The sequence below is a fragment of the Drepanopeziza brunnea genome (assembly GCF_022702325.1).
Source record: "Drepanopeziza brunnea f. sp. 'multigermtubi' strain 214-2 chromosome Unknown ctg2, whole genome shotgun sequence".
NCBI lineage: Eukaryota > Fungi > Ascomycota > Leotiomycetes > Helotiales > Drepanopezizaceae > Drepanopeziza > Drepanopeziza brunnea.
In genome coordinates, this window is record NW_027094065.1 from 3,619,475 (window position 1) to 3,635,897 (window position 16,423).

The window sequence follows — 16,423 nt, forward strand, 5'->3', positions numbered from 1 at the left end:
CTACTCCATCCCGCTCTCATTCAGACTCAATCAAGCAAGCAAGATACCCTCTCCCTCCTCTCCCCTCTCTCCCCTTGCACTCTTTTCGAACGACGATGTCTCGCGTCTAGTCTAGTCTAGTCTAGTCTAGATAGGCCTGTCCGTGTCCCGTCGATCGATCGACCCCCAAGCCCCAGTCCCGGTCCCGGTCGATATAGAGATGGAGATACCTAGGTTAGCCGCAAGACGACGACGACGGCGGGCAGCCCTGCTACTGCTACTCTTGGTCGAACACCGTGTTGGTTCATCAAATCAGTTCATTCCAGTTCAGTACGACGCTAGTCGAGCGAGGACCTCCCCCCATCGTCGTCGGAAAAGAAAAGAAAAAAAAAAAACACAATCGAGCAAGAAAACTGGTAGGTAAGCTAGTTCAGGTAAGTGGGTATCAATCACATGGTATTGATTGGTATTTCACAAGATATATATGAATATATATATATATATATATATATTTTCACGGTGTGCTTTCATTCGTTCTTCACCTCCTCTTTCAAAAACATGATACATATCGCTCGCTCCTGACGGACGAAAGGTAAGCTTCTCCTATATGATGTGCTACCATACAGAAGAGAAATGAAGGCGGTCAACAGACGATGTGAGAGAGGAGAAAAAGAAGAGTGAACCACTAGCGTGAAAAGCAGATGGATAGATAGCATTTAAATTCCTTTTTTAGCAAGACGTACCGTACCATAGCATACCATAGCATACCTAGGTACCGACCTGCTCACGTCCGTATCATCTACGGTAGTAATAGTGTCGCGATAGGGAATCAGATAGACTTCACCCATCGCCAGGTTCATAGCGAACTAGCTACCTAGCTACGCTGTGGAACTAAACGATCTGATTCCCCCGCGCGCTATATATCTCCGGATATCACTCCGAGCCGTAGGTAGGTAGGTAGGTAGGTAGGTGGTTAGATAGGTAGCGGGGACGAAAGGCGCCTGAGCGCGGAGCTCTCCAGGTAGACTACCTGTGTTGTAGCTAGGTAGCCAATATGCATATATATATATATATAACACTAGAAACACTAGAAACATCAGGAAAATCAACTCCCGTGCCTCAAGCGAGCGGTAAGGATATCCAAAGAGACCTACCTACATATCTCATCGACGGACCGGCAAGATTGTGAGAGAGAAAGTGGGTTAGATTAGATTAGATGGGCTCTGTAAGTGATCAGCAGAGACAGATTTTGGAACATGAATACCATACCTACCAACCTGTTCTACCTAGGTAACCTGATCTACCTGCCAGTCGATTTCTCCTAACGGGAACGGACCTGCCGTCAGCCTGCCCTGTGCGACCTTTATCCTGATCGAGTGGCTGCTCAGTGATCGAGTGGCTCAGTGAGCTCACACTGCATGTAGGTAGCCAAGCGAGATGGCCTGGATACCTACTGACCGACCTCGCCTTACCTTATACCGTAGAAGTGCATCATGTGTCACCCAGCCAGCGCTTTCTTTTTAGCCTTTCATTCAGCCTCACCCGCGATATGCCCGCCACATCACCTCACCTCAACGTCACCTCTTCCTGTTAACAGAGAGTTAGTCAGTAAGTCAGTCAGTCAGTCAGTCAGTCAGTGCTACCTCAGAAATTCAGGTCGGTCACACCCGCAAAATCCGTAGCTTGGTGGAACGACGATATACTTCGACCGACGACGACGACCTGTCTTACTTCACCGACTGATAAGGTAGGAAATCCACGCTCAGCTTCACTGCATCTTATTTCACTTCACTTCTGCAGACGCAACCCCTTGTGAGCTGACAACCCCGCATTTGTTCGTTTACCGTCTCGGTCGGCCTTAGCTGCTGCTTCTTTTTCTTCTTGTTGTTCTTCTTCTTCTTAAATCTCGACAGAAATCTTCTGTCCTCGACGACCTTGTCAAGTTAGAGAAAGTATTGCGTTTAACGATCGATCGACCAACCTACAGTGATACATACCAGCAGCAGTCAAGATGCCTTTCGTAGAGCGGTTTCGGGCGGTCTTGCACATCGGCAACAGCCCCTTTCCCAAATTCGACTTTAGGAGCAATAAGAAATGGTTCGTGGCTTGTCCTAGCACCCACACCATCCAAGACCCTATATATTGAGCGAGATCGCTTCCCCTATATTCTTATCACGTCCATCTTCCTAGATAAACAGAAGGCTGACTCGAACCAGGCTTGACATGGGCAACGAAGGCTACCAAACCGAAGGATTCGTCGGCCATGTAAGTGTCGTCGCCCCAGCCTTCCCCTCCCCCCCCCCAAGTCAATGAAGGGCAGCCCAGAAGTAGCCCCTTCCCGACGTCTTCCAAGACATCCACTTACCGCCTTTCCCCCACCCTAGTACACTTGCCCAACCAAATCCTGCCACGCCAAAATACTCGCCTACCGCTCCGTCGAAATGACCGCCACCGTCACAAACGACTACCTGCGCTTCGAGCAGCCCGTTGCCGGAGGCAGCGGCCGGATCGTGATAGAGGTCCCCATCACCTTTGAGTCCGAGTTCGTAGCCATGGAGTCGACGCGGGTGCTGCAGCGGAAGAAGGTGATCAGCACGCCCTGCACATGCGAGGTCGTCCGCGAGAAGTTCTTTGCGAGCTGCAAGTGTGTAAGCTGCGGTAAGACGCTGAACTTCTACAACCAGGTGAAGCGGTGTAAGGAGGTGGGGAAGCTGCGGTGGTTTCTGGCGAGGAAGGAGGATAAAGTTTTGGAGGGGGTCGAGGTGTTACTTGGGGGGTTGGAGGGTGGTGATGAAAAGGTTGCTGTGTAGAGATCAAGAGGCGTGGTGGGTGAGGGAGGTTTGAGTTGATGGGATTTGCTTTCTTTCTGATTCAGGGAGGGTTATGGTGAAATGCGTGATTTGAGGGTCGGTTATCCAGCACCGGGCCGCATGGATGGATGGTGGACATACCAGGCTTCGATTGGTCTCGAGTTAGCGATATGATAACAAATGGAATGAGTCTTACTGTGTACAGTGCTCTAGCCTTGGGATCGTGCCATAAGAAGAATATCAGAGGGTTGCAAACATTTTCGTGACATCAGTGTAGAGGTTGAGATTGCCATCTGACTGCTTCCAGTGATAATCTGCACATCCTCCATAATCTTCTCTATAGTCGACATCCAAAAAGAGTAGCCCGGGATCGACTCTGAGCTGTCGAAATACAGACGCCCCGGAGTCCAAAAACCCAACGTTTTAGTCCGAAAGCAAGATTCTCGAACTCCTCAACGCCCCATCAAACCCCTGATAATTCCGTAGTGTTGCTATTTTGAGCCAGCCGGGCTCATCCTACGACCAGTAGCCTTCATCTTCCCCTTTCTCCACTTGCTCTTTCTCGGCTCGTTTCGTCTCGGCTGCCCTCCCACACGACTGGCTGTCGTCAACAAGAGCTGGAAGCTGGCTCCAAAGGTAGCATACCTCGCAAAGTCCCTTCGCTTTCTTCAGTTCTTCCCTCAGGAACACCCCTTCGCAGCCGATAGTAGGTTTTTTGCATCTCAGAGCTTTTGGAAGGCTGTTGTGTCCACATTTGAAGACTTTTATGCTTTGATAGCACATCTTGAGGCTAGGACACAAACGGGAGTGTAGCTTTTGAGGTGGTGTCGACTTCATATGATGCTCAGGTAAGTTGAGAAGGCCGTGGTATGGGTGTCGGTGGGTATAGACACGGATGAGTCTCTTTCTTCGTAGTGACAGTGAGGATAGCCTGACGTTCCTGTCATCCATCCGATGATCGCTATAGCAATCCAATATCTGATCTAGCCGGCGATGGTGACCTTTAAGGAGGTTACACACAGACACCAGACGAGCCTCGAGTCCAAGCAAGCGACCCATCGGCGTGGATCGGTTGCTTGCCTGCTACCCGTTCATGCACCGAGCGCTTCTCCCTTCCACGTCAACACCACCTCCCGCTCCCCGCTCTCACCACCCCCATACTTCAACCCGACACCCACGCCCTCCAATCCCTCCACCTCCGCCCTCCTATTCCAAAGCATCTGCAGAACTTTCCCCTCGCGCGTAACAAGCACGTACCCCATCGGCCACCGGCTCCTGCCCATCGCCTCTCTCACCCCTTTCGTAGCGGACTTCTGACTGACCAGCAAACCCAGCACCCCATTGCCTCTCCACCCACTAGGTGCGCCTACAAAGGAGCCTTCCAACTCCCTCGCCAAAGACGGGGAAAGCTTCTCTTTGAAGGCTTTGCACTGCACAAGCACTTTCATGGGGTGCGGTGCAGACGGGAGAGGCCAGACGCCGAGGAGGTCGATGCCGTGGTCAGAGCGGCCACCGATGCGTTGGAGAGAGAGCCCGAGGCGGCAGAGGGAAGTTTGAACGGTGTACTCATAGTGAGTGCCTATATAGGTTGAGCTTGTTGGATCTAGGCCTGTGCGGGATGTGTATTCCAGGAAGGAGGGGAGGGAGTTGTGATGCGGGGATTGGGATTCAGGGTAGACGAGCTCTGCGGCTGGAGCTGGAGAGGTGTTTGTAGAGGACCTGCATATTTGCTGTGCAGGACGGATGAACTGCAGATGGCGTACCGGCACTGCAAGCATGGAGACAGGAGGAGGATGTGTTTGTCGTCATGTGATGATTGTCATATGTAGGTTTGGTATCTGTTTGCAGGAAACACAAGTTGGGGCGAATGTCTTGTTAAGCAAACGGAAGTCCGAAGTGGGTTCCGACATACAAAGTATGTAATGGTTGTGATGTAACAATGGGAGATGGAAGCAGAAATCAAAGTCCACACTGAAAGATTTAGTACGGGGAATCGGGGGTTGGCCCCGGCCAAGCTAGCGTGTGATTCGTTGACACCAGCTGCACATCAGTTGAGCCTCCTCGCCTTCAATCGACTACAAGCCATACCAACCAATATGGCTGACCTCCTAACCCAGCTGCAAGATGCGGTTGATCAGGTATGGTTCGGCCCTCTCAGTCCTAGATGCATTGCTAACCGTCGATAGCTTGCAAACCAATTCGTCGCATCGCTCTTTTACGTGCACAAACATCATGACTACCAAAAGCTCAACCCTAACGACACGATTCGGCAGGAACCCAAGAACGAGGAGGGTGTGGCGCCGATGGATCCGGATGGTACCTTACCCTATCCCCTATCCTCAGGAGCAGCAGAACTAGGCTAACCAGCATGGTGTTCTCAGTTACGCCCGATCCCGCAGACGTCTTCAAAGCCGCGCAACGAGAACTCGCCCAGGACTTGATCCTGAAAGAGCAACAGGTTGAGTACCTAATTTCGTCACTACCGGGGCTAGGCAACAGCGAAAAGGATCAGGAGGATATGATTAGGATGCTAGAGGAGGAGTTGAAAGTGGCAGAGGACGAGAGGAGGGAAGCGTTAATGGAGAAGGAGGAGGTCTTGGGAAGACTGGAGGGAGTTATTCGAGGGATTAAGAGGCCTTAAAACAGGATACTGGAGTTAAATTGCGGGGACTTGGACGGGAGTTTGGGAAATACCCCGAGTGGCATTACAGGCGTTGCACTGGGGTTTGGAAGCAGGGAATGAGACCTTGCGGTTGCGTTTTAATAGCATCTGAAGATCTATTATCTCTAGATATGCAGGCATGACCACCACTGTGTCCATCTATACGCCAAGCCATATATCAAACGCCCTGGGTATCTTGCTCTAGCATAGTAAAGTGACCGGATCGTCTCCTCTCATTATCCAAAAGCCAGCCAGGAACATCATCAATTATGACGCCTTGAAGAATTGGGGAAAGAGAGTTCTAAGCTCCTCCAAATTTCTGATTTGTAGCTTACATGGCTGCACCGCAGGCAACGGATCACCTTCCTCGACCAGATGCACCGTGGTCCAGCCAAGCTTCTCCGCGGCGGTACAATTCAAACCAGAATCATCTAGCGCAGTTAGTCTGAGTCTTTCTTGGTTAGAAACAAGACAAGCATACCGACAAAATAACATTTCTTCATATCCTCTACCCCAGCCTCCTTCATGGCCTTAGTGAACATGACTACCCCAGGTTTGCATACAATCGGATACTGGGCATAATCGCAGTAAGTCATGCCTTCAAACATATCGTCTACGCCTAGAAGCTTGACTACACGGTTCCCGTGAGTACTATAAGCATTTGTGAAGAGCCATAGCTTGACTTTGCTTCTGTCGATATCTTGGAGCATCTTCCTCAGTACTGGATCGGGAGAGATGATGTCTTCCAGAGGGAGGGCGTCGTCCACTTGCTCATTGTAGTCGATGGGATCGATCTTGTGATGGCGAACTAAGCCTTCGATTGCAAGGCCATAGTTGCGGTAGTATTCTTGGTGCAGCTTAAAGGCGTCTTCCTGGCTGAGGGACAGATGCTTCATGAAGTACGCATCGATGAGACGGGACATGAGATCGTGGACCTTTTTGCCTGGGGGTAGGAGCCAGCTATCAATCGATATCCCGAGAAGTTCATGAGCAATAATAAATACATACTCTTTGGATAAAGCTGTGAGAATTGTCTCTTTAGCGAGCGTCACAGTCATCACTCATTACAGAGGCATAGGCAGGCCGTAGCACTTACACAATTGTCGATATCGAAGAAGAACACTGGTCTATTATTGTCCGTCATAGCGGCTGCCTGTCTTGAAGCCTGGAAAAAGTGAGAAGTTGTAAGAAAGGGCTTGAAGAATAGAGATGGGAAAAGAGCAGAGAATCGGTGCATGTATCGTGCGTGTATCACTTTGACCTTTGACCTTTGTACAATAGGAGTGAGGCGACTCATAGGATCAGATGCATGACTTTGTTTGGCCATCGGGGGTAGTGCGGATTTTGCCGATACTTATTGGTATGGAGCGGGGGCTAAGTACGGAGCGGAGAAAGAGAAACCCGCCACGCGGAACATTAGTTTAAGCTTGACTCGACGCGACTCGACAACCTTTCCAACTCCCAACTCCAAACTCCCAACTCCCGACTCCCAACTTTCCTTCCTTCTCCCTCATCCAACAAACCTGCGCGGCTACCTACTCATCTGCGAGTATCTGCCTCGTTCGACGTCGCCCTTTCTTGTAGCTTCGCTGTCAATTTCCGCTGTTTTTCTCTGCCCTGCCCTCCCATATATTCTCTCGTAACTAACCTTGCCGATTGTTTTTGCTGTGCGATGGCTGAAGGACCAATACCAATACCAATGGCGCCGGCGCCGGCAAACGGAGCAGAGGCGCTTCGTGAGATTCTGGAGTATGAGAAGATTGTACAGTTTAAGGATGCCGTCCTGGCGGGCACGCATCCTCGCATAAAAATTCCGGCGCATCTCGCTGGGAAGCAGCCGATAAATTCTCTGCGAAATATATCCTCACCCAACTCCACAACACCCCGACCCAGCCTGAACCCAAACCCAGAACCACCCGCGCGCACGACCCCAGGCTCGCGCGCAGAGGCCTCATCCTCTTTCTACGACATATCTCCCAATAAAGCGCGAGCAGCGGGTGGCGCGCATATTCCCTCCAGATCGGAGATCAATCCAATCTTGCTGGAGAAATCTGACGATCTTATCAAAGCTGAGATGCAATTACAGAGACAGCGGCTAGAGAAAGGCCTGAGAGACCAGATTGAGCAGCAGCGAATGGCGTCAAGATCTCTGATGCAGACCTCCGAGTCGCTGCCCAATTTTGACATCTCCGAGGTCCTGTCAAAAGCGCTTGCTATTGTCCACCCTTCTACTACTACTACCACAGAAGCTGAGCCCGCTGACCCTTCTGGGGACGCGACCGATGATTCTTTTGATAATAATACCTTCTATACCAGCGAGCATGGTACTCCTGGGCCTCCGAGCCCAGCTCAAGGCGAGAACATCTCAGCTGAATTGCAGTCGCACAGCGCGCTATCGCTTGAACAGCGTGAGCTGCCAGTCCAAGTCGAGGACCGGGAAGTGGTCATGACTGGTACTTCGCTATCCAATGATAACATTACAGCAACGCAGGCGCGGCCGCAGATGCACTCACAAAACAGTACTCCAAACCGCCATGAGCAGCTCCTGGAGACAGGTAACTCTGGACCTAGTAGCTCCTCTGGGGAGATCGTGTCTTCCAACGCCCAAGGAGCAGTTAAAGTCAGCATGCCCCAAAATATTTTACAAGAAGACAACTGGGCCCCATCTGCATCTAGAGAGAAGAACGCTAACCCATTTTCCACGCAGGCAACAACCCATGATTTGCTCAAGCAGGCTTTGGATAAGGTAGCTACCTCGCCCTTGATTCGTAACCACAATCTCTCTCCTATCGCACCCCAACCTGCTCGAGTGTCCCCATTAGCCACTGCCAGAGATCCCCCCATTCTCCGACAAAATGCTCCTGTTGAGGAAATCCAGCCATTTCAGGTATCTGCACTTCGCAACCAACAGAATGGCAACTCCAGCACAGACAATTCATCGAAGGATGTAAAGGAGAGGAAGAGAGAAAAGAGGAAAGAAAAGAGAAAGCGCAAGGGCAAGGAGGCAGCCACTACCCCAGAGTCTCCATATATCAAGCCAGAACCTCGCTCACCCTCGCCATTTACAGCAGTTGCTCCCTTGCCTCGGCCACAGAAGAGACAGAGACAGTCAGGCCAGTTTGCCCCAGAGCTCAACTACGACGAGCCAAGACACGAACATGTGGGGGGTGATGTTGAGCACCGCGCAGCTGAAGAGCCATTTAGAGAAGCCCGAGCTCCTCGTACGTACGAGAGAATACCGGAGCGCTATGAATCCGAGATCCGTCGCCCAGAGCCCGTGTATCGACGTATAGAGGAAGATGATTTTAGACCAGTCGCCCATTCGCAGTACGGAAGAAGACCTCCGGCTTCAGAATACGTCGCCCTTCCCCATGTATACAGCGAATCGCGCCCAACCGCTTCCTACGCCCCGGTGGAACGTCGAACCGTGGAACCTGCATTTAAGGAAATTGATCTCACCCAGCCAGTCATAGGTGGCAACGAGCTCAGTGAGCGGATTTACAGGGCAAGTGTACGACCTGGAGCAGACCGCGACCGATCAAGATCCCCCATGTACCGTGAGAGAAGATCACCAATGCCCATGGCACCTCCACGACATCCAATGCGGATCATCGTTGATGAATTTGGTCGCAAATACTATGAGCCTGTGCCAGCTCTGCGGCAGTCTATTGCACCTCCCACGAGCTATCGTGAGGCATCCGTCATCTACGAACGACCACCAATACGGGCAGTATCTAGCCGTGTGCCTGCGGAATACGAACGAGAGGGTGTTATCTACCGAGCTTCATCTCCACCACTTCAACGCCGAGTCGTTACCGAGCCAGAGTATGCTATCCCGGCTCAGCCAGATTACCGCGAGTACCGCCAAAGAGAGTATTCTATTCGTCCGACACTTATGGGACCCCCTGGTCCAGAGTATGTTCAAGTCAGAGGTCGGCCTATCACCCCCGTGGAAGATATGCGCCGTGAGTATGTCCAGCGGGCTCCAAGTGCATACCCAGAGGTCAGATATGAGATCCCGAGAGAGTACGCTCGAGTTCAAAGTGTCCGACCAGAAGCACCACCTCGCGAGTATGCTGCTAGTGTCCGCCCGGAGGCACGCAGAGAGATGGCTCCACCCCAGGCGCAAAGAGAATACAGCGTCAGACCGGCTGATGCCATCCCCGTCCCCCGAAGACAGATTCTTGCGGAAGGGGAGCGATATTACGAGCAGGATCTATTGAGACGACCAGCGGAGGTTGCTTATATCGAGAGGCCTAGGGCGAGGGAGGGCTCGGTGGTGGTTTATGCGGATGATGTCAGGAGGGAGATTTACAGGTAGAGAAGGGAGGGACCCGTTTCTACGATGGATTTTAGGGCTTAAGCCAGGCCTGACTGAAGATAAGCACTTCGAGGGAATGCGCTGAGGGTCTCTACTGTATAGACGCATTAGCTACTTGTACAGATAGATATGTGGGGAGCACCGGGTTATCCCGATAGGATGGATGAGGCTTAGGTTTGAAAGAACACTTGTATACTGTCCAATATTTTCCCTCCCTCCCTCGACCTAACTATCTGAATCTGGGCTCTTTCTCCGAGGGCAAAAACAAGCCTTGCTCTCCATACGATGCGTCTCCCTCTGTCATCGACTCCCGTGCATCTCAACCAAGTCTGGTTCTGGTCAAGCAACCTGTGGGACCGAGACCTAGCTCGGCTCTGGCCCCGGCAGACAATCAGTACCCAAAAGTTGCGACGTCAAGTCCCACTATTAGGTAGGAGGTACTCTAGGTAAAAGTTGGTAGATTGGGGGGGGGGGAGATGTGGGAAGGGGGGGGCGGCATGCATATGTACGTGAGATGGATATTCTTATGTGGTTGGTTGGAGTTGATGATGTAGATAGAATAGAATATAATGGAACATCTGGGGTCCTGGTACATTGGGGTATATGTTGCGTTGACTAATAAGTACCAGATGAACCTGCGGCGCACTGACCTTTAGATCTGGACCTGGACCTGAACCTGGAAATGGGTTTATCTGGTCTTATTTTCAATGCTTGGCTTTGAGGATAGTCCGTAGTAGTTGATGATGATCATGGTGATCATGATGATGGTGGTTAGTAGGGTACTTGCATGATTCTTGGATCAACGTCATGGCAACATAAGTAGGTAGTTAGTTAGTTAGTCAGTGTAGTCCGCCTCTCCATCGTCTCCTCTCGGTCCGGCTTGCTATTACTCGCTACAGTAGAGGCAACAAACACCTGACTCACGGCAATTCTTATATCGGCCTCCTCCTCTTCTCTCTCAATCAGACACCAGGCTGGCCTCGTTGATCTTGAAACCAAAGTAGCATTCAATCAATAATTATCTTTGTTATTGTGCCTTTGTTAGGGGTGGTGAGTGATTTTTCGGAACATGAGCTTGTGCCTGAGCTGAGCTTGGGCTTGAGCTTGGAAGCTTTGTCTACGCTATCCACATGCTATACCGTAGTTACTACCGTTACTTTCACGTAAAGCATCTGAATAATTGCACTACCTACACAAGGTAAGCGTCCACGGACAGCTAGCGAGCTGTATTCGAGATTCGATCTTTTTTTTCGAGATTCTGAATCCCCTTCTCCTTCATCCATCTCTTCACCTTCTTCACCCTGACCTTCCTTCACCTCACATGCACCCTCGATACTCGATCTCGACCTTATCGTACGTACGTGCACCGCCATTCTGCCCGGCATCCATTCCAAAGTCAAATCATTGGTACTGGATGAAGTCGGATCAAGTCAAATCAAGTCAAATCAAGTCATCCAAGTCAATCCAAGTCAATCCAAGTCCAAGTCCAAGTGCCTAACAGAGTCCGGTCCATTCCAGCCAAGTCAAGCGAGTTGCTTACTTCAGCAAGCACCTTTCATTCAGCTCGGTCCCCCGACACCGATTCTACTTCTCCTTGCAGCCAAATATCTTCAACGCCCACCAACTTCGTCGCCTCACTCTCGACCTCTCGACTTCTCGACTTCTCGACCACGACGAGACGAGACGATCCGAGACGAGACGACCATCTACCCTCATCATGAACAAATTAGCAAACATGCGCCATTGGTCTGGAAATGGGTTTGGAATGTCGTCGCGCCCGAACCCCAACCCCAATCCCAACAACAACATGCTCATGACGAGCAACCTCGTGCAGCAGCAGCAGCAGCAGCAACAGCAGCAGCATCAACAACAACAGCATCAGCAGCACAAAACCATGAATGGCCACTCGCCCATCCTCTCACCCACGCAGCAGGACCAGCCCATACACTATTCCTTCAACGTACCCTTTGCCTCCGACCTCGCCGGCCCGAACATCGAAGATATCTTGTACGCGACCAAGGGCGCCGTCGAGCGATGGACGCACCCCTCTGATGCGGCGGATGACGTGCCGATTCATGAGCTGCCTGTCCACGCCCAAAACGTTACGACCTTGAGGCAGTTGTGCAAAGATCTAACTAATGGCCCACTGCCGATTGAGGCTCATGTCAAGTCGTCGGAGCCGCGGTTGGTCAAGGGCCAGGTCACCAACGTGTGTCTTTCCGGAAGCTCGGAACTGGTTCACAAGAGCAGAGAGACCATCTTGAACGACACGCCGTTGGCATTGGTAAGGATCACACGGATGCATGTTCGAAGAATGTGCTGACATTTTCAAGCGATGTGCTATTGTCGATGTCGATGGAGATCTAGTACTTGATGATACGAAGTGTGCTCTGAAGCTGGAGGTGGTTAAATATCTCGATCATGTTGCAAGCTTCTGCGGAGTCGACATCTTCCTTCTCGGACCAAAGTTTGCCCTGCAGGATGGCCCGAATGCCAGTGGAGAAGCCGGCACGGATCAGAGATGGAGAGTGGCAGTCTATGGAGACATGGAAAGTGCAGAACACGCAAAGACCCGGGTCCTGATCTTCATTGATAAACTGGTAAGTGAAACAAAAGAAGCGAGTAACAAGTGGCATTTGAGAGATACTGACTGTCCGTCAGCTCGGACGCTTCGTTGATGGAACCATTCTGGAACTGTCTCTCCACACAGTTGTATGCGGCCGATCTCGCAAGAATATCAAGCTCATTGAGTCGTCAACTAACACGGCCATTTACTTCCCACCCCCATTTTCTCAGGTCTACAGATACTGCCCGGCTGGAGCTGAACGCCGAAATCCCGAGGAAATCTTTATTACAGGCGAGACTGCACAGAACATCAATATGGCGAAGGCCAAAATTCACGAGCTCGTCAACCGAACCCGGATCTTCATGAAGGATGCCTCCATCTCGTCCGCAAAGCTTGACAGCATCCTGCTGACAAGATTGGATAAGGTGCGTAAGATCATGGAGACCAATGGCACTTTCATCCAGTTCCCAGCTCTGGCATCCCAGCGAGGTCACATCAGAATCCAAGGCGTGGAGGGTCTTCACGTCGAGCGGACTGTCAGAGATGTTATGTCTCTCGTAAGTCGCCGTGTTCCTGTTACAGTTCCGGGATGTAAGCTCATCAAAATACAGACTGGCCAGTTTTACAGCGCCTCATGGTGGATCCAACAGGCGGATGCGATGCGACTGCCAAACCCTAACGAGATCCGCAACATGCTTTCTGACATTTGCGCCAATTCTGATGCCGATGTTGCTTTTGACAAGCTTACGTTCACAATCACAGGTTCTGACGATTCCGTCAAGGCAGCATTGATGGTTATTTCGGAGATCAAATTTGTTACTCGATCCCAATACCAGATCAGAGTCAAGATTGAGCTTGCTAATGAGCACAAGGAATTTGTCAGTGGCAAGAAGAACGGCAAGATCAACAAGATCATGGGTCAGAGCAGTGTGCAGATCATCTTCGATGGCTTCAACGAGTACAACTTCAACATCGATGTTTGTGGCAGCAACTATGAGGCCATGAAGAATGGTCTGATGCTCGTCGAGCAGGAGATGCCAGCTTCAATCTCGTTCCACGTCCCTGATCAGTACCATAAGCGCATCATTGGCATCGGAGGTCAGCACATTCAGCGAATCATGAAGAAGCACTCTGTGTTTGTCAAGTTCTCCAACGCCATGGACCGCGGCGGCGTAGGACGCGAGGAAGATGATATCAAGGTGGACAATGTCATCTGCCGTACCCCTGCCCGCAATGCCCAGAACCTGGAACTTGTCAAGTCCGAGATCTTGGATATGGTCGACCGCGTGGACTCCGAATTCACGACTCAGGTTGTCAACGTCGACCGCCTCTACCACCGACAGCTCATTGCTCGTCTCGGTCAACTGGAGGAGCTAGAGAAGAAGTGGAACTGCAAGATCATCTTCCCCAGCACCGAGCAGGCAAGCGACGATGTCACTGTTTCCGGACCGGAGTGGCAGGTTCCTCACTGCGTTGACGAGTTCCTCGGCATGGTTCCTGACAACCACGACCTAGTCTTGGCTCGTACGGATGCGTTGACTGCCTTCCTTGGATCCATGCAATTCAAAATTGACCTGGTGTCCAAGCTCAAGAACCAATACGTGGTCGAGGTGCGCGTTTTGGAAGATGAGAGTGAGCTCACAGAAGATGGAGGGCCTACTATGACTCTGCACTGGACTTTCACGAGAAACAACGCGGGTGGGGTCCGGGATGCTATCGACTTCCTCAATTCGAACCTTGCCTCTGCCGGGATTGAGACTACGGTTGTCAAAGGAGCCATCCCACGACCCAAGTCTGACTCCTTCGAAGAATCGCTCCAGTACTTTGACTCGAAGCTCCTCCAGCATGCTCCAGCTCCGGTCTCCACCGACTCGCCAACCAAGTCTTCATTCGGCGATGATGTCGCTCGTGAGCGTAGTACCATCTTTGACAAGCTTCGTAAACCGGGTAGCATGTCTTCCATCTCTTCTTTCTTGGACCGTCGCAAGAACAGCTCTCAGTCTCCCGTTGGATTCTTCAAGAACGGTTCCAACAACGTCTCCAAGTCGTCCTTGATCTCCATTGAATCGACAAGAAGCTTTAATGCTGATCGCAACCCATGGAACGATAGTGGTGTCAATTTGGCCGATGATGACGGTGCCCCATGGCCCACTCGCCACTTTGGCACCGCCAGTAACAGCAGTAATGGCAGCATGGAGCACAAGTCCTCTCACCTTCAGCATCCCGGAGATGTAACACCAAGACACAACATGCGAGCCTCGACCGACAGTGGTCGCCCCTCGACTTCTAATTCCACCAACTCGGGGTACCCGATTGGCCCAATCGGCGCCCCGCGTTCTTAATCACCCGAACATTTCCGTCCCTCGTTTTTCCTAGAGTCATTGTGCAGAGTACACTTCTGGCTGGATATATACCCTGGCGCGCAATACCCCCAATACCAACACGTGATTTTTACTGGCGAAAGTTTGCTCCTTTTTACGCGGCTCTTAATTTCCCTGTTTTTCCCCCCTTGAGAGCAAAAAGCTCGGTGCGTGTGTATTCGGGAAGAAAAGTATGCGATCGCGGCGTTGTTCACCGAAAGATCTCAGATACACCACAACCATAGAGGAATGAATACGTACCCGGAAAGGAACGAGGAATACCAATTTGCTTTTGAGAGTTTTTCCTGACTTGGGACCAGGGCGTGGGAGTCTTTTTTTTCTTTTTCTTTTTTTTTCTTGCGTGTTTCTGTCGCTTCTCGTTCTCTTGGGGCTTCCCCTCCACTCTGTCGATTCCGGCATGTTGAGATGGGGGGTTGGGGAACGGATGACGAGCGGCGGATCTTAAGGATGATGATGGATATGAGTTTGGTGAATGGGAATGAATTGCTTGGGATTGGGGATGGGGTTGCCGGTGGGGTGGTTTATGATGATTGATACCCATGCAATTGACGAGAGAAATACAAAAAGGGATTTCCTTGCCTCGCCTTGCACTACCTACTCAAATGGTCATGTATGTTTGGCCTTTGTAGATGAGATGATTGGACTTATATGAGAGATGATTGGTGCGACTCGGAGGGACAAAGGGAAAGCAGGCGGAGAGAGAGAGAGAGAGAGAATGAATGATCCATGATCCATAATCCGTCGACCAGACCAGACCAGACCATCCACCCAGGTGGGGAATAATGTATGTATGGTGTTTATGTATGTGCGTACGTATGTATGCAGCTACTAAAGAGCGAAAAAAAAAAAAAAAAAAATCGCACATCTCTCCTCTGCTCTCTATTAATGTCAGAATAGAAATTCTCAATATCGATACAGCGACCGAGTGAGTGAGGGAGCCTGAAAGAAGAGAGAGAGAGGAGGGAAAATGCCCAGCGAGGTGGTGAACGGTTTATTATTAAGTGGGTGGATGGGTGGATGGGTGGGTGAGGGAAAGTAGGTGAGGTAAAGTAAGGTAAAGAAGGTATGTTGAGTACCTAGGTAAGGTAAAGTAAAGTAAGGTGAAGTAGATACCTAGATAGGTGAAGTAGGCGAAGTAAAAGTAGATAGATGGGTGCAATTAATTGATCTATCTCTATTTCATCCTTCATTCATCCTTCCAAGGACTTGCGAAGAAAGAAAGAACTTGTATGTATGTAGTTGGAGGGGAAAGAAGAAGAGAGAGAGAGAGGAAAAAAGACCCCTTGAAAGACCTCTTTCCGCTCTACCATTCCCCTCCCCCCCAAGAACCGAGAAAGAAACATACAGTATGAGTGGCACGTACCCATGAGGTCTGATGGTCTGAATCAAGTGGGGAGTCGGGGTTCGAGTGTTTTGGTTCCATCTTATTTTTCATTGGTTGGTTCAGAAAAAGGGAGGAAGGAGATTTAGAGATTCGTTTGGTTCCTGCGATGTTCTGCTCTGCTCTGCTCTGCTATGGTTTGCTTTGCTATTGTTTTCATTTGCTCTTCTTATCTCTCATCTTGTCTGAGGTAGGTTTGAATGAGTTATCCAAGACAGAGGAATACCCAAGGAGGAAGGGGGGGGGAGAGAGAGAGAGAGAGAGAGAGAAGACGCAAGGGAAAAAAAAAAGAAAAGAAAAACGCCAGAACGAAATCCCTACCC

At 50.7% G+C, this 16,423-nt stretch overlaps 7 protein-coding genes across 7 annotated transcripts; 4 read left to right on the forward strand and 3 right to left on the reverse strand.

The window, feature by feature from the left end:
- Window positions 1–1,990: 1,990 nt before the first annotated feature.
- On the forward strand, window positions 1,991–2,789 carry L3040_002127 (uncharacterized protein; the record flags this gene model as incomplete). Its single annotated transcript, XM_007290769.1, has 3 exons — window positions 1,991–2,076; window positions 2,196–2,244; window positions 2,364–2,789. 3 exons carry the CDS (start codon window positions 1,991–1,993, stop codon window positions 2,787–2,789), a joined length of 561 nt encoding a protein of 186 aa, XP_007290831.1.
- A 516-nt stretch (window positions 2,790–3,305) lies between these two features.
- On the reverse strand, window positions 3,306–3,572 carry L3040_002128 (uncharacterized protein; the record flags this gene model as incomplete). The annotated part of the gene is made up of 2 exons (XM_007290770.1): window positions 3,306–3,386; window positions 3,435–3,572. The coding sequence occupies 2 exons, from the start codon at window positions 3,570–3,572 to the stop codon at window positions 3,306–3,308; spliced, it is 219 nt and encodes a 72-aa protein (XP_007290832.1).
- A 308-nt stretch (window positions 3,573–3,880) lies between these two features.
- L3040_002129 (uncharacterized protein) lies at window positions 3,881–4,567 on the reverse strand (the record flags this gene model as incomplete). Its single annotated transcript, XM_007290771.1, has 1 exon — window positions 3,881–4,567. The coding sequence occupies one exon, from the start codon at window positions 4,565–4,567 to the stop codon at window positions 3,881–3,883; it is 687 nt and encodes a 228-aa protein (XP_007290833.1).
- A 318-nt stretch (window positions 4,568–4,885) lies between these two features.
- L3040_002130 (uncharacterized protein) lies at window positions 4,886–5,430 on the forward strand (the record flags this gene model as incomplete). The annotated part of the gene is made up of 3 exons (XM_007290772.1): window positions 4,886–4,927; window positions 4,976–5,105; window positions 5,171–5,430. 3 exons carry the CDS (start codon window positions 4,886–4,888, stop codon window positions 5,428–5,430), a joined length of 432 nt encoding a protein of 143 aa, XP_007290834.1.
- Window positions 5,431–5,718: 288 nt separating this feature from the next.
- Window positions 5,719–6,595, reverse strand: L3040_002131 (uncharacterized protein; the record flags this gene model as incomplete). The annotated part of the gene is made up of 4 exons (XM_066157028.1): window positions 5,719–5,882; window positions 5,933–6,394; window positions 6,460–6,472; window positions 6,548–6,595. 4 exons carry the CDS (start codon window positions 6,593–6,595, stop codon window positions 5,719–5,721), a joined length of 687 nt encoding a protein of 228 aa, XP_066013023.1.
- Window positions 6,596–7,150: 555 nt separating this feature from the next.
- On the forward strand, window positions 7,151–9,772 carry L3040_002132 (uncharacterized protein; the record flags this gene model as incomplete). Its single annotated transcript, XM_066157029.1, has 2 exons — window positions 7,151–8,071; window positions 8,159–9,772. The coding sequence occupies 2 exons, from the start codon at window positions 7,151–7,153 to the stop codon at window positions 9,770–9,772; spliced, it is 2,535 nt and encodes an 844-aa protein (XP_066013024.1).
- Window positions 9,773–11,489: 1,717 nt separating this feature from the next.
- L3040_002133 (uncharacterized protein) lies at window positions 11,490–14,680 on the forward strand (the record flags this gene model as incomplete). Its single annotated transcript, XM_007290775.2, has 4 exons — window positions 11,490–12,056; window positions 12,106–12,372; window positions 12,434–12,895; window positions 12,950–14,680. The coding sequence occupies 4 exons, from the start codon at window positions 11,490–11,492 to the stop codon at window positions 14,678–14,680; spliced, it is 3,027 nt and encodes a 1,008-aa protein (XP_007290837.2).
- Window positions 14,681–16,423: the final 1,743 nt, after the last annotated feature.